General features: G+C 39.7%; 1 protein-coding gene across 2 annotated transcripts in view; it reads right to left on the reverse strand.

Moving 5' to 3' along the window:
* Window positions 1-849: 849 nt before the first annotated feature.
* Window positions 850-26,043, reverse strand: part of pex14 (peroxisomal biogenesis factor 14) — a 344,557-nt gene continuing 319,363 nt past the window's right edge. Inside the window, exons 7-10 of one of the 2 annotated variants that reach the window (XM_073032186.1) lie at window positions 22,130-22,227; window positions 15,166-15,192; window positions 5,302-5,393; window positions 850-2,579 (exon numbers count right to left, since the gene is read on the reverse strand). In XM_073032186.1, coding sequence (XP_072888287.1) covers window positions 2,144-2,579; window positions 5,302-5,393; window positions 15,166-15,192; window positions 22,130-22,227 — 653 coding nt within the window. In that variant the 3' untranslated portion in view covers window positions 850-2,143. The remainder of the gene's footprint in view (window positions 2,580-5,301; window positions 5,394-15,165; window positions 15,193-22,129; window positions 22,228-26,043) is intronic. The other variant, XM_073032188.1, reaches the window with a different exon arrangement.

Below are 26,043 nucleotides of genomic sequence, written 5' to 3' on the forward strand. Positions count from 1 at the left end.
CAGTCAACGTTTTGGGCCGAGACCCTTCATTAGGACTGGAGTGGAAGGGGGAAGAAGCCTGTGTTATTTAATGTGTTGCAAATTCTCACAACCACGTCCAATCAAAATTGCTCACAGGGATCTGCAATTTTATGTAGTGCAATGCAGGAGTTAGTTTCCGTTTGGATATGAATTGTACCAAATCAACAGCCCCTCTTCATCACTGGTCCTAACAGTGTCATCACCTGTACTCTGATGCATCAGGCAAATTGGACTGGTGGCTGCCTCAATTTCCATAACATTCATTAGTCATATTTGTTCCTATTACCTTTATCTGATTAGTTTTATTTGTTAATACACATTGTGGAAAACTGACAATAAATTAACTACCATCTCTGAACTTGTGTTAGATAAATTAACCACAAAAATTCTTTCTTTCTTAAAGGTCAGTAGATGTGCCGATCATAAAATTTACTTGTGAAGTTAACTTCACTACAACTACAATGTATATAATTTAAAAGCTTGATTAATATATTATAGAATTAATTTCCCAGAATCAAAGACCTCCAGACGAAATACACTGGCTCTCGATGTTTTAAAATGAACGCCTTCTTGCCCCAAAGTCGTGATGATATTATTTTGGGTATATTAATAAAAGCAGGTTGCAACATTAAATTTTCCAATTACAAAAGCAATATATTCAATTTATTTTGTTGAATATAACCAGCCTCTCTGCCCCAAATGTCACTGAACCTTTAATATAGATGCCATCCCAGTACTTGGTGCATAATAAATAACTTTAAAGAGACAGGAACATTTTAATTGCCAACACCATGAACTGTATTTCTAAATTAATGAATACATCAGGTATCGAACCATTTGATGTGCTTTACTGTAAAGTTCAATTTTAAACACCACAAATGCATTTCGGGAAGAAAAAGGCCTTATTCTTCAGCATTGCCACCATACTTTGGCATTTTACATTAAAACCATCCTTAAAATCAAATAAAATTAAAACAAAGGCATTTGAAATGCACGAGATTTTTGTCTTCCCGACACAACCTCTAAACAAAGGAAAATGCATAGATAACAGCATTTTGTTTGCAAGAACTGCTGATGTCTTTACACCAAATGAGACTGATCTGGAACGCTGTCCTTGAAGGGACAGAAATACCTGAAGCGAGAGTCATCATGTAGTTATAGGCAACAGTTTAGAATCCTACTTGTACAGTTCATGATCTATACCCTCAAACTGAAAGGAATTTGGTTTATCTATTGTGATATGCATTAAGGGCTCACCAATGTTGCTTCCATAATCAGAGTGTTTTATTGTGAGGTGCTATTTGACTTTACTATCAATATAATCGTGCTTTTACAAGAAATGTTGCAAAGCTGAAAAAGGGATTTCTTGAATAAGAACCAGAAAATAACTGAGGAGGGAAAAAGAACCCTTCCAAGCAAACCAAAATCAACACTGTCACACGTGCATTCTTCACAATGGCCCCAATCTGCGCTGCACCTACCGTCACACCTGGAAAGATACAGGTTACTCTACTGCAGATGCAAAAATCGCAATGCACTATTTTAATTCATTCCAATTATATAATAAGAATTCTGACACAAATGGCATCTCCAATCATGATTTTAGCAAGAGTTAACTATACCAGGTTTTGGAGCTGCTTCTATCAACGTGGACTCGCTGTCACCTAGAGAAGCTACGTTACTGGCACTACCTCTTTACTCTTAAGGGGGGAGGACTGGATTTCCTACAATGTTTCCCTGTTGATTCCGTACCGCATCAACAGCTGGTTGAGTGCTGACAACACACATCACAAGCGGGGAGCTGAATTTTGCCGGGTTTGCAATCTTTACAATCAGGAAGAAGGGAGGTGAGCAGTCTGACTTCTTCACCAACGACGCTGTACATTCCCTGCATGATGAGTCCTGAACCCTTTTGAGCAGCTCACGCAATAATGTTGCCTCCACAGTGCAACCGGGTATAACTAAGCCACTTTAATTCACCTGCTGTTTACTTGCGTCACAGAATAATCTGTTGGTTTGAAAAATCCACTGCTCAGGATGCAATAAGCACATATTTACAATAATTTAATGGAATTAGGGAAATTCAGTCCACGGAAGCCAAATACTGAATCATTCTTGACATTTAGTTGATGTCATTCTCGTTACTGGCACCTTCTGGACGTCGTAGTTTATCCACTTGTTCATTTATCTGTCCATCGCCACCTCGTCTATCTTCTGTTTGAACATTAAGACAATCGTCTTCGTCGACGTGACTGACGTCATCATCTTCATCCTCATCCTCGTTGTCCTGTCTTCGCTCCTCTTCCCCCTGGACTTCCATTCTTACCTGACACTTGACATCGACTTCGCTGTCAACGATGTGGCCGCCCAGATTTCCTCCTTCTGGACTATGGTTCTCTGTGGCTGGCGAGGAAGATGCGGATTCAATGCTGACCGGTGAGATGTCGCTGCTGCTGTTGGTGTGATTGACTGTTACAGAGGTGGCTATTGTCGAGGGCTTGACAGGGATCTGCCAAGCGGGAAGCTTTGGAGCCGAAGGGGAAGATGGGAACTGTCGCCTGCAGCCAAAGACAAAACATTGAACAGTTATGACAAGACTGCAACAAAATCCAACTCTGCAAACATTATTCAAACATTGTTTGTACATAACGAGAGAAAAAAGTTTATTTTGCCCAAAGTAACATTAGTTTTTTTTTTCCCCATTGGGAGTCTACTATGAATTTATAGACTGCAAGGAGAGAAAGCATTTCCTCTTTTATTTAAAGACAGAGCACAGAACAGGCCCTTTTGGCCCTACAAGCTGCGCCGTCCAGCAGCTCGCCAATTTAACCATTTAACCACAAGTTAACCACTGGTCAGTTTACAATGACTAATTAATCTATTAACCAACATGTTTTTGGATTGTGGAAGGAAACCAGAGCACCCAGAGGAACCCCAAGCAGTCACAAGGAGAACATACAAACTCCTTACAGGTGGCACTGGAATCGAAATCCGGAACACCCCTAGCTGTAATAAAGTCACACTAAACTCCATCATGACTTCAGAAACATTACAATTTTGAGTGTCGTTTATTTCTCTCTATGGAGGACCTCCATCTTAAATCATGGTCTCAGTCATTGCTTTATGTAGGTAGAAAATGTCTTTTAGACCATGAGACATAGGAGCACAATTAGGCCATTTAACTCATTGAGTCTTCTCTGCTATTCGACCATGCCAGATTATTCACTCTCAACCCCATTCTCCTGCCTGTCTACACTATTCACAAAACACCCATTATCACTTATCCAACAGTAATCCCATTTTAAACCTCCACAATCCAAACAACACCCTACACACAAGGAACGTTTTATAGTGACCAACTAACCCATCAACCCATAAGACCATCAAGTCTGCTGAAGCATTTTATCACAGCTGATTTAGTATTCCCTCTAAACCCCATTCTCTTACCTTCTCTTCATAATCATTGATGCCATTGCTAATCAAAACCTATCAGCCTCTGCTTTAAGTATACCCTATGACTTGCCCTCCACAATGAATTCCACAGATTCACCACCCTCTGGCTAAAGAAATTCCAACTTTTAATTGAATCAGACAAAGGGTTAAGTCCACTACAAGTCTTGAACATTTTAGGAATCATTTTGTGGATCAAAATGATTCTTAAATTTTTCAATGGCGTTAATTTGACTTAAATTTCTATTATGTGTTGCTTTCTGGTAATTAGAAGGGTTGTCTCAAAGACCTACCACTGCCTCTAATGCCTTGGTATAGGGCTGCAGATTACTGACACGGAATGGAGGGACAGACTGAATTAATAAGCTAGTTCAATAGGCAATTCATGACCTCATTTCAGATTTCTATGCAAGTACACATTAATAATATTAACTAGGAAATAAAAAGTTCTTCAGAAGCAGATTCAATTCTTTGCCCTACTGGCCAAATGCAAGACAAGGAAGGAAAACAAAATCAAAGTGCCAGACCATCTGCTGAGAAAAGCCACAATAGAACTGTTAGTGAATTCGATGGGGAAACAGGAAGAGCCTAGAGCTGTCTACTTCAAGACAAAATCTGTTCAGTGGTTGCCTGATATATTCTCTTGGTTTAAGATAGGTTAGAGTCTATAAGGAGGTACAGGGGCCTTGGATCACAGACAACCAGGTTCAGGAACGGTTATTACTCTTCATGGGTGGTGGGATGGAGATACATCTCTACCAAAGGAGGTATAAGGCGCTTCTTCTCTCTGCTAGCCTATAGGTCACCTTTGGGCAAGGTGTAGCACCTGCTTAGCCTGCACCCGGATCAGGGTCACATCATGCCAAGGGACCAGGTGGTGGATGGTTGTATGAGCAGCTGATACACATCACAAGTCCTGTTTTTGCGACTACGGTAGACAGTCTCTGAAGAGTATTGATAATGGCTGGGGTCACCCATCTTGTAAAGACACTGCCCACAAGAAGGCAATGGCACACCGCTTCTGTAAAAAATTTGGCCAAGAACAGTCATGGCCATGGAAAGACCATGATCGTCTACGTCATATGACATGGCAAGTAACAGACAAACGATTACCCTTCAACCATCAGGCTCATGAGCCAGCGTGGATAAATTTACTCATCTCAACACTGAACCGATTCCATAACCTATGGTCTCACTTTCATGGATTCCACAACTCATGTTCTCAGTATTATTTATCTGTTTTTTTTCTGTACTTGCACAGTTGTCTTCTTTTGCACATTTGTTGTTTCCCAGTCTTTGTGTGTAGATTTTTTTAATTGATTCTATTGTATTTCTTTGGTCCACTGTGAATGCCTGCAAGAAATTGAATCTCAGGGTGGCATATACATACTCTGATAATAAATTTGCTTTGACTTTGAAGTGCTCAGTAATCTACAGGTTATAATTAAACCCAACAATCCTAATACAAAGGAGACAACACAGTTACCATTCCTGGAGGTCGATAGGTTCTTGATTAGTCAGAGTTATAGGAAGAAGGCAGGAGAATAGGTTGAGAGGGATAATAAATCAGCCAGGATGGAATGACAGAGAAGAACTGATGGGCCAAAAGGCCACATTCTGCTCTTACGTTCACGGTCTTAATGATGTTTGACCATCGTAGAGCAGTGTTCCAAGCTAATCCACTGAACTTGCAGAGAAGATCCACCTTCAAAGTATCTATTCATGGGCAAGCCCCTCATTGCCTTTATTTGTGAATAAGTACTCTTTTAACACAGAGTGAGTACTAGAGCTTATCTTTTCCCAAAGATTTCAGTCCAGCATCCACATTACCTGCTTAGGAGAAGTCCTTTTAATGAGATGATCTCAGCCTTCAATTCATTAATGTTCTGCGTCTCCAGAAGCCAATTTGTAGACGATGAAGCCTGAGGAGATTAACGAGAATGTAAAGTGATGGCAACATATATGTCCCAAAATGTCTTCCAAAAAACACACAAGGTTTTCAACTGCATTTGTTAATGGTTATAGACTGCCAATATTACAGCTCTCCAGAAATGATTCTGTAAAAGAATCATTTCCAGATTCTTCTATGTTACATACGTCCAACAACACTTCTGTTTTTCATTTGTATCTCCTTCTAACTTGTCGTTTTTTATTACCCATTATCATCCCCTTTTGCCTTACAACAGCAACCTTTTTGTCGTTGAGTTTCCTCTTGCTTTCCACCTTTTACAGACCTTCCTTTTTGTTCTTTACTGCCCTCCCTTGCTCACCCAGTTCAAAGATGTCAGGTTACAGGGGATTCAAAGACGGCTGCCTAATCTGAACCTGTCTGAGACTCCCTTAAAATCCTCTCAGATCCCATCAGCCCTCGTCAGCTTCTGGCACTCTCCCTCCCCCTATTGCCTATCAGCCCTCCTTACCCAGCGACATAATTTTAAGGTGATTGGAGGAAAGTATTGATGCGCCATCAATAACTCTCTGAGATGTGAGGCGAGATATCGGCTTTTATTGACTGGAAGAAAGAACAAGCAGCAATTGACCACCATGCTACATCCTGGAGACTGAGGGCAGGGCTCAGGCCTCAATCGCCTTTATACCGGGGTCTGTGGGAGGAGCCATGGTCAGTGGGAGGAGCCACAGGAGCAGTCAGCCGGGGGGGGTGTGTCCAGACAGGTATATGTAGTTCACCACAAGTATAAAGGTAGTTTATAAAGCCAGAGGTAGTTGTTTTTTTTTACACAGAGGGCGGTGGATGCATGGAACGTCCTGCGAGGGGTAATGGCAGACTTCCAGTCAAGATGGTGCCAAGCTGTGGTCTCCATTGAGGTTGTGGCTCAGATTTAATTATTTTTTTAGGTCCGTAGGAATAGTTTTGGAGACAGAGCGGGGAGACGCATTTCACTATATGTTTTGATGTACATGTGATGAATAAATGAATGCAAATCCGAGGTGGATGCATTAAGGACATTTAAGGGACTCTTAAATGGCTGAAAGAAAAAATTGGAGGGCTATGTAGGAGAGAAAGGTTAGGTTGATCTTGGAGTAGGTTAAAAGATTGACACAACATCGTGGGCCAAACATTCTGTACGGTGCTGTAATGTTCCATGTCTCTCTTGATCAAAGGCCCAAGAAGCCTGAGAACAGACTGAGTGACTTGGCTGGAGGGGGACATGAGATGGAAAAGTGTAGTTACAAAAAGTCATAGGCTTGCTCCCTTTCAACATGCAATTCCGATGGGGCAATAGAATTAAAGAGATTTCTCAGTTTTGGATGTATTTTGCCACTAAAGTCCTGAGCTTTCAGTTTGCAATTTGGTTTGAGTTGATGTGGGAATCTCTGAACGAGAATTTTTTGAGTTTTGTTTTAGAAGAATGTCTTTAACAATCAGAAAGTATGTGCCTTCCAGAAATAAAGAGATCCATTAGAATAGCAAAGACTGCATTTTACCTATTGCAAGTGTCACAGAGATATTCCAGTTTCATGTAGATCAAATGTGGGCTTTATGGCAGCAAGATATTGCTACCAGATGAATTTGTATAGGAGCAGAAGATGTCGGGGGAATGGACTGTACCTTTGCACTGACGTCTCAAGGGGCAACACCATTTTCCCAGAGGAAGGCAAAGCACCAAGCTTAATAACAGCATATAGACTGCAAGCTATTTAATAGTCTAGTTATTCAATCATGTTAACTCGTCAGCTATCTAATGAGACTAATCCTAAATTAATCTCATTAATTTATCACAGTCAGATCCCAAATGTAAATTTATAATCAGCATGCATTTAATGTTAAACGACTGACAAATTAAGTTACATTCATAACCTCCCATTTATTTTGTCAATTAACCCTATCTACTACTTAATCTAATCAATGTTTTAAGTCCTGCTAACTAGGATTCTCAAGTTAGTAAACAACTGCTAGTTTACAACTTCGTTGCTTGACTTGTTTGGTACCTAGCAAATGTAGGTTAATAATCCAGTTAATAGGCTGACTAGGTTAGGATTTTATTCCCTAGAGTTTAGGAGAATGAAGGGAGATTTGACAGAGATATATAAAATGATGAATGGTATTTACAGGGTAAATGCAAGCAGGCTTTTTCCACTGAGGTTGGGTGAGATTTGAACTAGAGGTCATGGGTTAAGGGTTAAATGTGAAATATTTAAGGGAAACATGAGGGAGAACATTTTCACTCAGGATGGTGAGAGTGTGGAATTAGCTATTAGCAGAAGTGGTAAATGCAGGTTCAATTTCAATACTTACATGAAATTTAGATAGGTACATAGATGGGAGGGGATGACAGGCAGGTTGATAGGATTAGGCAGATTAATAGTTCAGTATTAACTAGAGGAACCTACTTCTGTGCTGTAGTGTTCTATGACTCTAATGGTACTAGATTATGATGCGAAACTGATCCAAACCAATTCAGGTCAAAGACTGTGGCTTGTCAAGTGAAGGCATTAGGTGGATGGCAAATCTTGACTATTTGTTGACATGGTAAGGTTAAGGAGCTAAGGATTTATTACGTGCACATCATGAAGGCTCTTGTCATAGTTCCTGTTCCTGCACTTCTAATTAGGGATATGAGTGGAATTTCGCTTGAGCTATTTATTATCATAAACAAAAATAAAATCCTGCAGATACTGATAACCTGAAATAAAAACAAAAAGTGCTGAAAATACTCCACAGTAAGGATAAAACTGTGGGGAGAGAAATAGTTAACATTTCAGATCAATGGCTTTTCATCATAAGTGGGGGCATTTGCAGAAAAAAAGTGTTTTAGGACACAGGGTAAAGGAAGATAAGAAGAGGAAAATAAAAAAGTGAGTGTCCAGTGGGCACAAGTAGGTAAATACTAACAATTAAAACTGAAAGAAGTGGTATGTTAAATGTTGTTATTTTTTGTTATTTGTAGCACCAACACACCATAGCAATGTCCTAATACATGTCAACGTGTATAGCAAATAAACGCCAAATCCTTCAAATTGTAAATACTACAGATGTTGAAATAAAACAAACAAAAATAATCGAAATTACTGATTGGCTGGAGCAGTGAAAATGGGAGAAGCAGCATCATTATTTGAGATTATCAGCATTATCACTACATCACGTGATTTCAGAAACACGTTGTAAAGAACTACAGGCTTTTGGGATTCTCCAGCTGTTCTTTTTCAAGAAGAGTTCATTTATTGAGGAAAATTTTGTTCTTTCAGATATTGCTGTGTCCATTTCCTTCAAAGTTATTTTAATTATATGCAAATGTGACCAAGCAGCTTTAGCTTCTGTGTGGTTCTGGCAGCATGTTACGTTCTTCTTTTCGATGGTGACAGAAAAAAAATGTGATGGGCATAATGTGTACTCTTCAGTGCAAATTGTCACACCCAGTCTACACTGAGCAATAAGAAAGTATTGGTTCATTAAGGACTCGGCATGAAGAAGTGACAGACTGTTGGCAAAATCACAAACTACTATCTTCTCAAAGGCAGCAACTCATGCGAGACTTTATATTTACAGACACCAGTTGCACTGCAATATTCCACCCCACTGGCTTTCTTTGTGTTCAAGTCTAGCTGAGCATGACAAAGTTCGGATGAAAGGTCACTGACTTCGAATGTTATTTGTTTCTTTCTTTATGGATGCTGTCTGACCTGCTGAGTATTTCCAGTATTTTCTATTTATACTAAGTATCAACTTTTTTTGCCATATACATTTACATATTAAAGGAATTTGTTGTGGTTATTATTATGTTATTGGCATAATGATTATTGCAATAGTTTTAATAACATTGCTGTGAGGATTTAATATCGGCAGAAGATGTGGATCGATTAATCAGCTGCCTAATATAAGCTATGAACAATTTTCCCACCTGGGAAAATAAGGTTTCATCTTTTCGAACTTCTAATGCACAGTTTAAGTTATACTGCAAAACTGATCAGCAGACAGACTTTAACATTATATCTGCTGAACACTTGACATCTTGAGTACCAAGAATAGAAAAAAAACATTGTTGGGGTGAAGATTAGAAAGGAGAGTTCAGGATTACTGTTTGTCAGTTCAGGAAATTTGAAAAGTGCAGTTTAGGCAATGTAAAAACTAATAACAGGATAACTTAATGTAGTATATCGTTTCTGGAATCATTGGTATCTTAACCATAATAACATATAACCATATAACAATTACAGCACGGAAACAGGCCATCTCGGCCCTTCTAGTCCGTGCCGAACGCTCACTCTCACCTAGTCCCACCGACCTGCACTCAGCCCATAACCCTCCATTCCTTTCCTGTCCATATACCTATCAAATTACCTATCTAAGATATTACATATTTAAGAAATACCTATCTTAATTATGTTTAAAAGCTGCTTTTAGATTAGAATGATCTAAATATTTATTATAAATATTAACCAGACAGGAACACAATTACCCTTGATATAAAAATCAATAACTGTGCCATACTTGCAGATCTTTTAGGCTGACATGAATTTGGATGTTGACAATAGTGGTTAGGTGTTCACTGTCAATCACCTTAATCCATCCGGAATGTGATGCATATTGTACAATCTATTTCAAACTAAAAACTGTAACGCATGTTTCTGTGAAAACTGATAACACAAAATGCTGTACTATATCCCTCACTGCTCACCTAGGTGGCCAGTACGTTCACAAATTGCCCGTCACTTTTATTGATAATTGTTATAAAAGAACTTAATTGTCAAAATGTTTGGTTCTATATTTTGGGAGCAGGATAAGTGATACTATCAAGGGGAAAATGTGGAAAGTAATTCTATTCCACTTTATAACCTGAAGTACATTAGGCAATTCATCAGATGTGTTTATGCGATAGATCTACAGCTATAGTGCTGCTGAACCCATCGGCCTTCAACATTAGTACGAGACACTACCAGTAACCTTGAGATTTCTGTGCATCCATAATTAAAGTTGCAAATCTCAAAGTTTCTGTGAGTGATTTACTACAGACTGCAGTAGTTCAAAGGTATGGCTAGGAGCCCCACCACCACTACATCCACATCAGCCACTCCACTCCAGTCCCAACACCCTTCATCCCCCATGCACTGTCACTTTACACTTACACTCCACCTCATACCTAAGCAGAGTCACTGTCCTACTGTGCTTTTCTATGTCTTGCTGATACCTAAAAGAGTTCCTCCTGCCAAGAGCAACTTTGTCACTTTATCATTACCTTATGTACACATACTCCTGCATCAAGCATCACTTTATGTTCATACAATCAGTCTATAAGCTAGTCTTATATATGTCTACACTCAGTTACCCGTACATTGTGTTTCATGGGATTGCTTTTATATTTAAATTTGTTTTCTTTTTGGTTTTTTAATTGTGTTCTTTATGCTTATTATGTTTTTTCCCCACTGCATTGGATCCAAAGTAACAAGCATTTTGTTCTCCTTTACACTCGTGTAATAATGTCACTAAACAATCTTGAAACTTGGGGAAATTGTTTTGCTTTCTGGGGATATGCAGACTGAAGGGGGACTGGAAGAGGTGATCTGAACTCATGGAAGGTTGAAGATAAAAATGTAGGAGAATTAACATTTCTGATTAATTTCAATACCCCTTCCCAATATGCTAAATATAGATGCAGAGTGGAGAGCATCCTGACTGGTTGTATCATGGCCTGGCATGGTAACGCCAATGCCCTAAGAATGGAAAAGCCTACAAAAAGCAGGATCTCCACCATCCAAGCCATGCTCTCTTCTCACCTCTGCCATCAGAAAGAAAGTACAGGAACCTTAGGTTCCATACCAGCAGGTTCAGGAACAGTTATTACACTACAACTATCCCCTGAACCACCGAGGTCACCTCACCCCAACTCTGAACTAATTCCACAACCTATGGACTCACATTCAAGGGCTCTACAACTGAAAACCAATCTCAGTGTAGTATATGGTGACTTGTACAGTATGTACTTTGATAATAAATTTACTCTGAACCTCCGTCTCATTCCCTCAATATTATTTATTTATTATTTGTTTTGTGTTCGCACTGTTTGCCATCTTTTGCACATTGGTTGTTTGTCAGTCTTTGTGTGTAGTTTTTCATTAATTCTACTGCATTTTGTTCGACGCTGAATGCCTACAAGAAAATGAATCTCAGGGTAGCATATCTAGTGACAGATATATACTTTGATAATAAACTTACTTTGACCAATATTTCTATGCAGTCCTGCAGTGAACTACTAGAGGTTTATTACTTCAATACCTTCAGTGTATTATAGTGTAAAACATGACCAGAGGGAAGCTGGAAGAGGGGCATGATGCTGTGAGTGAAAATTGCCCAGGGCAAAGCTTTAACCATATTAGTAAAGTTATACAAGAAACCTACCATCAAGCAAATGGGAAATTCTTATTGAGATATTTGTTAACATATTAGAGCCTGTATCCATGTTATATTGGTTTATGACTCTATATTCCTTCATAGATAACTGAAAATGCTTCAATTCTGAAATAAAAGCAGGAAGTTCTGGAAAAAGAACAGGTGAGGCAATATTTGTGGAGAGACAAACCAAATTAATGTACAGGTCAAAGACAGTACACTGGAACTGGAAAAGTATTTATTGAGGAGATGAGTGAGGGGTGCAGAGAACAAAATGAATGTTTGCAATAGGTGGACACTAAAAAGAAACGGAGAGGAGTTTCAGTCTTGCTAACCTGCGCTGAGGAGGCATAAATAGAGGGCAAACAGTGGAGATGATGAAACATAAAAGTGCTCGCATTCTGAAATAATGGGAATACTGATCAATCTCAGGTCTGACAATGCCCAGGGTGGTACCTATACCCCTTCTCTCCCCGGACCGGTCATAGACCGAGTACTCTCACTTGCATTCCATTCCCCCTGGTGCAGGGAAGAAAGGCTGGTTACTTGCATTTGTTGAACTCAACATCGAGCTGTAGAGTGCCTAGATGGATAAAGAGCTGTTTTCCATAATGAAACTGTAAGACATAAGAGCAGAATTCGGCCATTTGGCCCATTGAGGCTTCTCCGTCATTCCATCATGGCTGATTTATTAACCCTCTCAAACCCAATCTTAGCTCCGTGCACGTTTTTCATCCATGCTGGGTTGAACATCAAGCTAAAAACTCGGCCTCATAAAACATCCAAATGTTAAAGAAATAGCAAGATTGCCATCCAATGCGTCCATCAAGGTGCAGGGAGGAACTCAACCCCAATCTCCTGCCTATCAACCTCTGCTTTAAGTATACCCAATGACTTGGCCTCCACAGCCGCCCGTGGCAATGAATTCACAGATTCACTACCCTCTGATCCTCAACTCACTATAGGAAATATCCTCTCCATGTGCTTTGCCTCGAGCTTATGTTTAGCTTTGGTACGACACAAGAGATTTAACACAGACAATCTTAAGTTAGAGTAGGTTTGGTATAGAAAATTAAAGTGACAGGTATCCAGAAGCTCAGAGAAACATATTATATTCCTTACATAATATGCTCCTTAACATCATTTCAGAGATCGTGTGCTCAGATTGTGCTGCCTCACACAGCTGGGCACTCAGCCAATTGCCATTGCTTAAGTAATGTTAACAGCTGAATTAGTCACTAGTCCCTATGTCTTCAATATGTGTTTTTTTTCTTAAATAAGAAACACGTGTTGCTGAACACTCGCTGGGCACCTGGAAACCATTTTGCCATTTTCCACATTGGCTTTGAACTAAAAGGCCATGTTTCCAAAGGAAATTTGAATTTAATTTTGAGGACCATAATGCCAGCCACCTGTTGGCTTTAACAGTTTTTGTTACAATTTTTGCCTTACACATGGTGAATATTTCACCAGGATGGAATATAATATCCAGCAATTTTCAACAGGATCTTCGGGAAAGGGAAAACACCCCCACGATCAATGTTCAAACTACCTTCTGGCCAGTGCAGCTGTTCTGTTCGATTATTCATATATTGGTGTTACAAATAATCGTTATTACTCTAGCCACTAATATATGGCATCAGTGAAAAGTCCTGACAAAAATTTCAACTGTTTATTCCTCTTCATAGATGCTGCCTGACCTGCTGAGTTCTTCCAGCATTTTGTGTGCTACAGTGAAAAATTGGTATGATCATCACGGTCTCTCTTCCACCTAGCCAAGATATTTATCAGTACGCCTGGCCCTTAGCATTGCCAGTGATCCCTCCCATCTGTCCAATAATCTCTTTGACCCCCCACCCCCATCATCAGGCAGGAGGTACTGTAGCATTAGGACAAGGATTGTTAGGATGGGGAACAACCTCTTCCCCCAGGCAGTAAGACTACTGAACTGCCTGCCACCACCCAGGTCTCACCAGGCATGAAGCGCCAGTAGTGTTATACTGTTTACTTTTTAAACTGTGTTGTAAATGCACCTTATTGTTTGTGGTAATATTACTTTATGTGTTGCGTGTGAGTTATAGGTACTGTGTTGTGCACCTCGGTCCGGAGGAACATTGTTTCGTTTGGCATTATACATGCATATAGTTGAACTAACAAAAAAATGCAGTTAAATTTGATCTCTGAAAAGCACAGACGTTGACTACTGGTCATGTGATTTTGGATTAAAGCGTACTTTGTACTTGCCGAGAGCTCACCACACAGGTCCCTCGACTGCCTGTGTAACAGTCAACACTAGGAAAGAAAAACATCCTGCCAGCCTTTTTGTTCTTTTGAAACTTACAGTTTGAACATAAAGACAGACCACCCAAACTCGTATAAGAGTACTCTAAGAAGCTTGTCTTGCAACACATTACTACATCCGACAGGCAAAGGATGTAACTTGTGTCATTTCAGGTGTCAGGAAATTTGGAAGTGAATCATGTTTGTAACTTAGTCATATGCAGGTCTCATTAGTGGGACATAGCATTCACCAGCAGGGACAGTTTCACTCACCACAACCCATGGACTCACTTTTCAACGGCCCTACCACTCATGTTCTTGGCATTATTCATTTATTGTTTGACTATTTATATTTTTTTTATATTTGCATATTGGTCTTTGTATGTAGATTTTCAGTGATTCTATAGTATTTCTTTGCTCTACTGTGAATACCTGCAACAAAATGAATCTCAGGATAGTACTTGGTGACATACACCCAGTGGCCACTTTATTAGGTATACCCATTTGTTAATACAAATATCGAATTAGCCAACCATGTGACAGCAGATCCATGCATAAAAGCATGCAGGCACAGTCAAGAGGTTCAATGGTTGTTATGATCTAAATGATTGATTGTTGGTGCCAGATGGGGTGGTTTGAGTATTTCAGAAACTGCTGATCTCCTGGGATTTTCACGCACAACAGTCTCTAAAGTTTAAGAGAATGGTGCTGAAAAAAAACACCAGTGAGCGGCGAAAGTGACTTGTTAATGAGAAAGGTCAGAGGAGAACGGCCAGACTGGTTCAAGCTGACAGGAAGGTGAAAGTAACTCAAATAACAACACATTACAACAGTGGTGTGCGGAAAAGCTTTTCTGAACACAGAACACGTAGAACCTCAAAGTGGATAGACTACAGCAGGAGAAGACCACGCTGGATTCCTCTCCTGTACCTAATTAAGTTGCCACTGAGTGTATACATCTTTGATTGGAAATTTACTTCGAACTTTGAATGTCCATGCAAGGCAGAGAGACTAATTTCAGCACAGAAGAAAAAAAAATATTCATGCTTACAGAAGAATCTTTTTACCTGTAACACATGTGAACAGCTGGAAGACTAAAAAAGGGGAAGAAAAGTATATGCATTTAGATTCTCAGTTTTTTGGTATCACCTGTTCCTTCTCATGAAAACAATGGAGAAATGTACAGACCTGTAGGCTCACAGACAATGGCAATACATCAGACAGAATACATGATGTTTTCTGATGGTTTGAACAGAACAGAGAAGAGCACTTCCATTGTGTAAAAAAGCAGACTCGAGAGGCCCTGAAGTCGCTTGAGTATCATCCAAGTAAATTATAGGCGGCACATGCAAATAAACATCTCTTTAAACATAATGTTTTGAACATGGTTGTGTTCCAAAGATTACTGGTTCCCATTTTATCTGCATAAGGAATTAATTGAACAGCACAAACCTTTAGATAACTTCCTCCAGCTATATTCATCCTAGGGCTCCTTTTTAAAAATGTGGCACTTTCTAACTCCAAGCTTTTGCTAAAATATTCTATTTAGATACAGGTTAGGAAGTTGGCTTTAATACCCAATACTTTTCAGCATTAGCTTTATTCTTTAGAGTATCTTAAAAAAAAAAGAGAAATATCACAAGCCACTTCACTAAACACAAGAGATCCTGCAAATGTTGGAAATCCAGGGTAACACATACAAAGTGCTGGAGGAACTCAGCAGGTCAGATAGCATCTATGAAGGGGAATAAACAGTTGGTGTCTTGGCTGTTTATTCATCTCCATAGATGCTGCTTGACCTGCTGACTTGCTCCAGAATTTGGCATGTCAAGTTCTTTCACAGAGCTGTAATCTGACAAGAACTGATATTGAGCAAGTATCATAAAGAGTGCCTGGGAGCCTATTTTAAGGAAGAATTAAAAGGAGAGAGAAGTGAAGCCGATGGTTTAGGCTGGGAGTTCCAGAGATTTGAAACCGAACTGGATGAAGAGAGTGAACAAAATTCAAGGGATGTTTGGACACTGAGGGATTAGAAAAGTAGAACACCCTTCTACAAATGCGTAGTAGAGAGCATCCTAGCATGCTGCATCACCACATGGTACGGAAATTGCACTGTGGCAGACAGGAAAGCTCTACAATGGGTAGTCCAAACTGCCAAATGCATCACCGGCACCAACCTACCCGTCATCTCGTATATGCAGAAAGGTACCAGAAAAGGGCCAGTAACATCACAAAGGATCCCTCCAACCCTGCTCATGGATTGTTTGTCCTACTCCCACCAGAAGGAGGTTACAGAGCATCCACACCACGACCAGACTCAAAAGCAGTCACTTTTCCCAAGCAGTACGGCTGATCAACACCTCCATCCATTAACTCACCCCACCACACTTTATCACTTCCATTAAATTATTTCCTATCAGCCACTTTATATACAAACACTCCTGAGCCTATTGTCACCTTATGGACAATCAATCCATGTATATAAGCTTTTGCATTTATATTTATTGTGTTTTTTATTATTATGTTCTTTACCTTATTGTGTTATTTTGTACTTCACTGGATCTGGAGTAACAATTATTTTGTTCTCCTTTACACACTAAATAATCTTGAATCCCTGAATGAAGCCCAGAATTTTCGATTTGACTGTTTCATTACCAGACAACGCAAGTTAGCAAGAGTGATATTCGGTTCTTAGCTCAGCACAGTGCTTTGAGTGATTTTTGAAGGGTAGCATGCTGAGTCGGTGCTGCACTGAATGAGTACTGGATCACAGATGGACTGGGGCGGAATTAAAGCTGAACTATATGACTTTTGTTGAATTATGTATAGTGGTGGCCACTAATTAAAGACTCCATGTCTGCTAATTAATTCAGAGCATTATTTAAATAAATATTTAAAGCTACAAAATGTAATCAATTGTTAAGATCACTAGAAAATTCAAATAATATTGTTGTTTTCCTTTTATCATGCAAATAAGCAACTAAATTCCATAATGAGTAATTTGTGACAGATCAGTGGAGGAGCTCTGGCTGTGGATTTGGTATTTGGTCTGTGTGTCAGCTAACATCATTTAAAAGGCATGCTTACTTTTCTGATGTTAAAGCTTCCAAGTCTGTGCAACATTTACAAAGTTAAGATAATCCAGCACAGTGAAATACTACGAGTTATTTCTTGACCTAATACAGCGCAAGAACACAGATGGAAGTGAAGTAACAACAAAAAACATTTTATTTTATTAAGATGGACTTAAAACCCATCATGGACAGTCCCAAGCCTGGCTGCGAAAGGAGGAGGGCTGGGCATGGCACGGGCAACCCCATCTTGTAAAATCCCAGAGCTACAGAAGCTCCAAAGACCTCATCCCTGAGAGAGGAAGGATATTTGCCTAGAAGAAGTATGAAGATGTGGGTGAAAGCAGAAGCCACGGGGCCGATCAACTTTCACCAAGGACTGAGGACTCTAGCAAGCTGCTGTCGGCGGACTACGATGCAGGAGGGGTAATGTATTTAATTAACTAACTAAGATAGAACATATTACAGCACAGTATAGGCCCTTCAGCCCACTATGTTGATCTGAACTCTTAACATACTTTAAGATCAATCCTTTCCCTCCTACAATTTTCTATCATCCATGTGCCTATCTAAGAGGTTCCTAAATTACCCTAGTGTATCTGCCTCTATCATCACCCCTGGCAGTGTGCTTTCCATGCACCCACCATTCTCTGTGTAAAAAAAAACTGACCTCTGACATCCTCTTTCCCCCAATCACCTTAACATTATGCCCCCCTCGTATTATTAGCTATTTCCGCCATGGGAAAACAGTGCCTGGCTGTGCACTCAGTTTGTGCCTCTTATCATCTTGTACCCCTCTATCAAGTCCTTTCTTTATGTAAGACATGGGAACAAATTAGGCCATTCGGCTCATTGAGTCTGCTCCATTTCATCAAGGCTGATTTTTATCCCCCTCAATCTCCTGCCTTTGATGCCCTTACTAATTACCACCCTTTGCTTAAAATATACCCAGTAACTTGCCCGCCACAGCCACATATGGCAATGAATTTCACAGATTCACCATCCTCTGGCTAAAGAAATTCCTCTTCCTCCTCTCTGTTCTAAAGGAATAACCTCCTATTCTAAGGCTGTGCCATCTGGTCCTAAACTCCTCCACTATAGGAAGCATCCTCTCCACATTCACTCTATCTAGGCCTTTCAATAGGTTTCAATGAGATATCCCCCAACCCTAATTCTGCTAAACTCCTGTGAGTATAGGCCCAGAGCCATCAAACCACCTTTGCCCCAAAAGAGAAATGCCTGAGGTCATTCCCTAGACTAAATATAATTTGCCTTATCAAAGAAGTCAACCCATCACTCAAAGTGCTGCAAGGACAGAGCTACCAAAGGGTTTTTGACATTTAATGTTAGAACTTGCCCCCACATTTCAATGGGAGCAACAACAGCCTGGAGCCTTGAATTGCTGGTGCCTTTCACTATCCAGGCAAAAGCAGCAATGGACTCGGTGGTAGGAGTATTGAGTACCAGGACTTCTCAGGTTTTAAAGACCCCTTGTGCAGCTTCTGTGTGAAGCTACAACATGCCATGGTTCTCCACTATTCCTTGGAATATTTTGCAAATTGTGTAAACCTCTATTTTTTTTGTACCTCTCCCTGTGTTAATGCATCTTGGTTCATTTGACAAATGTGCCTTGGAACATTTTACTGAGTTAAAGGTGCTATATATACACAAGCTGTTGTCCTTTTGCTGGGACTTCAAAAATAGAAAGTGATGGCTGAACATTTTCTGACAAATTTCAGATTTTGGAAAAATTGATTTTGTAAGATATGTCATGAAAACACTAGCATCTAAGAATTAGCAATGTATTTATAAAGAGCAGAGATTTAAAAAAAATCAGTACACAGTTCCCTTGTAAATATGCAGAAAGGAAAGAATACAATGTATTATTCCCCAACGACAGATTTTAAATGTTTTAATCGAGCATCATTCCAGGAAAGTCAACCTGTTTCCAATCCAGCAGCCAGAACAATGAAGACAGATGCACAAAATATAACATAGTTATCAACAGCAAATCAATAACCTAGTTATCAATGTCTCAATAGAAAGATTAATTCTAAACAAAGATGCAAGAATGAAGCAGTGTTTAGGCTTGAACACTAAGGATGGTTGGAAGATATTTTGTTGAATAAATATTGTATTAAAAATTAGATCAAAGCTTTCAATCTATCACAAGAAAGTAGGAGCACGAGTAGACCACTCAGCCCCTCACACCTAACCCACCATTCAATTTAATCACAGTGCTGTGTCAGTTTCCCATAGCCCCCAGTTCCTTAATCTTTGAAATATTTATCTATCACCACCTTACCTGACTTCCAGCAATCCCAGGGCAAAGAATTCTAGATATTCTCCACCTTCCTGGGAGAAGAAATTTCTCTGTACCTCAATTTTAAATGACTGGCCCATTACTTTGTAATTATGTTCCCCTCTCATGACTCTCCAACTAATGGAAATATCTCAACATCTACCCACTCAAGCCTTCTAGGAGCTTCTATGTTTGAATAAGGTTACCCCTCATTCTAAGCTCCAAGGAATACAAATCTAAACTGTCTAGATAGGACAACGCTCTTATTCCAGGAGTTAGCCTGGAGAACCTCCTTTGGAACTGCCTACAATGCTACAATATCCTTTTTTAGATGCCAAAAGTGTACATAGTATTCCAGGTGTGGTTTCACCAAACATTCTTACAATTGTAACAAAACTTCCCTATTCTACCCCTTGGCAATAAAAGCAAGCATGTCTTTTGCCTTCTTGTTGGAGCTGTTTGCTATCGCTTAGTGATTCATGCACTTGAACTTCACTCATTTGCAGCCTTTCTCCATTTAGATAAGAATATGCCTTTTGATTCTTGTTACCAACTGCATGATGTCATACATCCCCATATTAAACTCCATTTGCTAGGTTTCTGCCCAAAGTTCAAAGTACATTTATTATCAAAGTCGTACACAGTATACAACCTTGAAAACCGAGAAACCCATTTAAAGAAAACCCTGCCCATTCCTTATGACACTAACTTATCCTTCTTAATGCAATCCCATACAAGTGACTTCCTTTATGTGCCAGCCTTGACAGTAAGCATCAGTATACAAACAGGAATGAAGTTCAAATGCAGCATCATATGCTCTATCATACACAGAAGACGCTGCTCTGTCAAACTCCCTGGACTTTGTACACCATGGCCATAGATGTGTACTCCTGACTTTTTAAAAAATATACCTCCCACTTAGGAAAAAGGTGCTCTAATTCAATTGTTCAGAAGAGATTACTTCTCTACATAGGCTGTCTGGTAGTAATTGAACACAAACACCCCCAATGTATTGTCCTATTCTCAATCCTTACGCAATGTTTATAACAAATAGTTCTCTAAATAAAACCACACACAGTACTCCACCTGTGACTCTAACACTATTTTACATAGTTATTATCGTCTCTGCTTTTATATTCTGTGTCCTGGCTATTGAAGGCAACTATCCTCTGGGAGATATTCTAAACCATCATATCTAACTGTGCTACAATTTTTAGGGATCCTTGGACTTGGTCTTTTGTCCCTCAGTGTCACTACAGTCTACCATTCATGAGTATGTCCTACCCTTATTTGTCCTCCTAAATGCATCAAACTTATCAGGATTAAGTTCCATCATTGCTTTGCCTACGTTATCAACTGATCATTATCATCTTGTATCCTCTGCCAGAGCCCAGTCTGTAAATCTGCTGGGTAAGTCAAAAGACCAACATCTGTGAATCTGCGAGTCCACTGGAGGCTGGAGACCGAAAGCGGCCAGTCTGGGGTTAAAGGACTGTGTACGCGTGTGGATGGGAGGCACGGGGCTTGTTTTACTGCTGCTGCTTTGTCGCTCGTGTTCCGTTTCGTTGCGATCTGTGTTGATCTGCCAAGCATTCTGGACATGCTGTGTTGGCTTCTGAATGTGTGGTGACATTTGCGGGCTGCTTTACTTATACATTACATTCCTAATTAACCTACTGTACTTTAGCGTTCATTATACACTCATACATTATGTTACTATTTCCCCTGTTAGTTCCTATGGGTGGTGGGGTGGAGATGCGTCTCTACCAAAGGACGTGTAAGGCACTCCTTCCCTCTGCTAGCCTGCAGGTCACCCTTGGGGAATGTGCAGCACCTGCTTAGTCCCCCCACCCCGATCAGGGTCACGTGAAGCCATGGGAGCAGGTGGTGGACGGTCGTATGAGCAGTTGGTGCAGATCACAAGTCCTGGCTATGTGACCACTGACACCAGGCAAACAAAAGAGTATTGATAATGGCCAGGGGGTCACCCATCTTGTAAAGACACTGCCCAAAAGAAGGCAATGGCGAGCCACTTCTGCAGGAAAGCTTGCCAAGAGCAATCATGGTCAAAGATCAGTTCGTCCACGTCATATGACACGGCACAGAGTGATCACAATGATGTTTAGATCGCAGCTTTCTCTACACAAAGCCTCCCTTCTTTGAAAAAAGTGGCTGTAAATATATAAGCTGATAGGATTCCAAGGAAACTGGATAGCATGGGCAATTCAGTACATCACTTAAAAGGTTTACTTTTTATACAACCACAGTAGGTAAAAGAAAAAAATATATAGGTACAAGGGAATGAAAGAAATGCACATGCAGATAGAATGCAAATAGTTGGATAAATGGATTAATTCTGATCCTAGGTTTCAAACATGTTTGTGTATGTAAGTTTATGAAGCGATGTGTAGTTTGTACTGCACCTCAGTTGCTGTCAACCTGTTAAGCTTACGATTTGAAGCAATTATTGTAGTCAACTACATATTTGATACAACGCTTAGTCCAACAGGAAACATTGTTGAATTTGGCCATGCATTCAGATTCTGAAAATACGTGAAAATAAGTTGTCCCTTTGGATGCGTTTCACTGTAACTTCACTCTGCAACAGTTTTGACATTCACTCAAATATAAGGCAATTCTGTTTCTCATAGAGGTTACCTTCGTACTAGACAGTTCTTGGGAGAGCTCCTGCAACCTCTCTTGTTGCCGTTCCAGAAGCTCCTGCACTGTCGTAAGATTTGTTTGTAGTTGTGCCACTGTGCAAAAAAAGAAAATTAATTTACTTGATATTCACAGTAATTACAGTCATCACTAATTACTATGTAAGGGGGCTTCTATTTTCCAACAGTAAAGTGAAATCTTTTATCTACATCATTTAACAGAAGCTGAATGTCAGTTCAAAAGGCATACAACTAACTTGTTCTTCTCCCCTTTCTAATATTTATTCTTGTTTTCAACTATACACTGTTGGATCCTGACACTTCTGTGATCCAAAGGTTCTTCGGAAATCAATAATGAAGTATAAAACTTGTTGCTTACGGCTGTTTTATTAAATATTACAAGATTGAAAAATGAACAAGAGCATAGAGAAAAGGGAAAAGATAAAGGAAAAAGTAATTGTGGTCATCTCATACTCAGACTAGAGATAACAAAAATGTTAGTGATTTCAATTACCCGTAAAATAGCCAGATTCAAGTGGCGTTTCATTTGCTACAGAAAACTTGAGAAGTTTCTAGAAAAGTTTCTTGGGCAAAGCGTAGTGGTTAGCACAATGCTTTACAATATAGACAATCTGGTTTCAATTGCCACCACTGCCTGTAAGGAGTTTGTACATTCTCCCTGCAACTGCGTGGGTTTCCTCTGGTTGTGCTGGTTTCCTCCCACAGTCCAAAGACGTACTGGTTGATAGGTTAATTGGTCATTGTAAATTGTCCTATGATTGGGCTAGGGTTAAAACAGGTGGGTGCTGGGTGTTGTGGCTTGAGGGGTGGTAAAGGCCTATTCTGCACTGTATCTCAATAAAAAATTAAAAAAAAATACAACAGCAACTGTATTGTAATTACTGGAAAATTCCCTGAACAACTACATGTCTACAGGTGATTATATAAAAATACAAGCAAGCATAGGAGAGTTATACTACAAGAAAAATAACAAATTTTATACCTCCGTCCATCAATATAGACCAAACTAAAAGCTGAAATGAGAATTCAACAAAATATTGCAGTTATTACACACTAACAAAGCTAAATAAGTGACATTCTTCAAATACGTTCTTCTATGGAGGGAGCCAACAAGTAAGAATGGTGTTCAATTGTTGCTCACTACAGTGACCCAGCAGCACTTTCAAAACTTCCGCCATGGACTGACCCAAGCCTGGTTGTGAAAGGAGGGCGGTTGGGCATGGGGGTAGCAATCCTATCCCATAAAACCCCAGTGCTACATCAAGGCCTTTCAACATTCGATAGGTTTTAATGAGGTCACCCCTCATTCTTCTGAATTCCAGTGAATACAGGCCCAGAGCATTCAAACGCTCTTCATATGACAAACCATTCAATCCTGGAATCATTTTTGTGAACCTCCTTTGAATTCTCCCCAGTTTCAGCACATCCTTTCTAAGATAAGAGGCCCAAACCGGCTCAAAATACTCCATTATATGCCCACTCTTTGACTCTTATGTTGGCTTTGACTTCTCTTGTTAGCTATGGTTGTGTCATCTTTCCTTTAGAATACTTCTTCCTTGTGATGTATATATCTTGCACCTTCCGAAATGCTTCCAGAAATTCCATTGTTGATCTGCCATCATCGCTGCCAGTGTTCTTTTCCAATCAATTCTGGCAAAATCCTCTCTCATGCCTCTGTAATTCCCTTTACACCACTGTAACACCGATACATCTGACTTTTGCTTCTCCTTCTCAAATTTCACAAAAATTTAATCATAGTATTATCACTTTTCCCTAAGGGTTCTTTTACCTTAAGCTCTCCAATCAATTCTGGTTCATTGCACAACACCCAATTCAGAACAGCCGATCCTCTAGTGGGCTCAACCACGAGCTGCTCTATAAAGCCATCTTGTAGGCACTCTAGAAATTACCCCCTCCTATAATCCAGCACCAACCTGATTTTCCCAATCTACCTGCATATTGATGCCCCCCATGACCATTGTAATATTGCCCCTTTGGCAAGCATTTTCTATCTCCCATTGTAATTTGTAGGCAACTTCCTTACTACTATTTGGGGGTTTGTATACAATTCCCATCAGGGTCTTTTTACCCTTGCAGTTTATCCCACAATGATTCAACACCTTCCGACCTTATGTCACCTCTTTCAAGTGATTTAATTTTTTTTACTAACAGTGCAATGCTGCCTCCTCTGCCTTTCTGCCTATCCTTTTGATATGATGTGTATCCCTGGACATGAAGTTCCCAGCTATAATCTTTCAGCCATGCTTCCATGATGCCTACAACATCATACCTGCCAAACAGGAACTGCGCTACAACTTCATCTACATTATTCCGTATACTGCACGCATTCAGATACAACATCTTCGGTCCACCTTCAAACGCCTCATCCTTAGGAGAGGAGAGATACACCAAGAAGATCGGCTACACCTGGAAATAGCTTGAAGGACTGGCCCACGACATATGACTCTGGCAAGCTACTTTTGACGGCCTTTGGCCCAGTAGGGATGATGAGGCTTAATGAACATCACTATCAAAAACTAATTTAAAGAAGGTATACCACTAACATTACAGCATTAAGATATTAAAGGTAAACATAAGAAGTTCTGCAGATGCTGGAAATCCAGAGCAACACATACATACAAAATGCTGGAGCAACTCAGCAGGTCAGGTAGCACCTATACAAATGAATGTCAGTGTTTCAGACGGAGACCCTCAGGACAAAATGTTGACTATTTATTCTTCTCCATAGTTGCTAGCTAACCTGCTGAGTTTCTTCAGCATTTTGTGTGTGTTACTCAAGATAATAAAGGTTTTGGTTTTCTTTGTTAACTTCCACTGACCTGTAAAGTTTGTGAAATAAGATTTTCTTTACCAAAAGGAGTTCATCGGGAATAGAATCTGGAACTCCTCTTAAACCAGCAGACGTTACTATTGTCATAATGCTCTTATTTTAACTGTATTGCCTCTTGTCAGAGGTTAATGAGTTCAAGTCCTATTGTAATGAAACACAAAGACTAGAGGTCATGGGTTAAGGGTGAAAGGTGAAATGTTTAAAGAGAACCTGAGGGGGAACTTCTTCACTCAGAGGGTGATGGGAGTGTGAAATGAGCTGCCACTAGAAGTGGTTGATGCAGAGTTTGATTGTGACATTTAAGGAAAACTTGGATGGGGAGGGGTATGGAGGGCCATGGTCCAAGCGCAGGTGCAGGTCAATGGGACTAGCCAGAATAATAGTTTGGCATGGGCTTGATGGGCCGAATGGCCTGTTTCTAGGCTGTAAAGTTTGATGACTTTATAATAAAAACCTCAGTTGACATTCCACTATCATCACTAAAAAAGCATCACAAAAGATCATTTAGTTATTATTACGCCACCTGTGAGAGCTTCCTCTTTATAATTTTTTAAATCACATCAATGACTATACCTGAAAAAATGTTTTATTGACTAAAGAACACACTTCAATCCCTGATGGTGAAACAATTTAATGCAATGCCACGAAAATTAAATACAGCCGAGCGAGCAATCATGTAGAAGCACCTTTGATCTTTCAATAGAAAGAAAATGCATTTGTGTCATAATCCTTTTTGTGCTTTTCAAAAAAAAGGAACAAAAATGTAGCACGGGTTTAGTTGGAACTTGCTCATTTTTTTTAGGAAAAAACTCATATTTTGTCATGGTATCATTGACTTATATTATCTAGTTGTTTAATATTGCTTCAGGGTCTCAGTAGAATGATCAGCAGGACTCAAATAGATAATAAATAGATATGGTGACTCTATACAGCATTTTTTTAAAATATAGTTTTTCATAAATGTTTTAATCTTAGAAATGAGTTTGAGTCATTGAGGGACAGGATGAAACAGTAGATTAAAATCTATCCCCATCATTTTT

The sequence above is a fragment of the Hemitrygon akajei genome, chromosome 29 (genome assembly GCF_048418815.1).
Source record: "Hemitrygon akajei chromosome 29, sHemAka1.3, whole genome shotgun sequence".
NCBI classification, from domain to species: Eukaryota; Metazoa; Chordata; class Chondrichthyes; order Myliobatiformes; family Dasyatidae; genus Hemitrygon; species Hemitrygon akajei.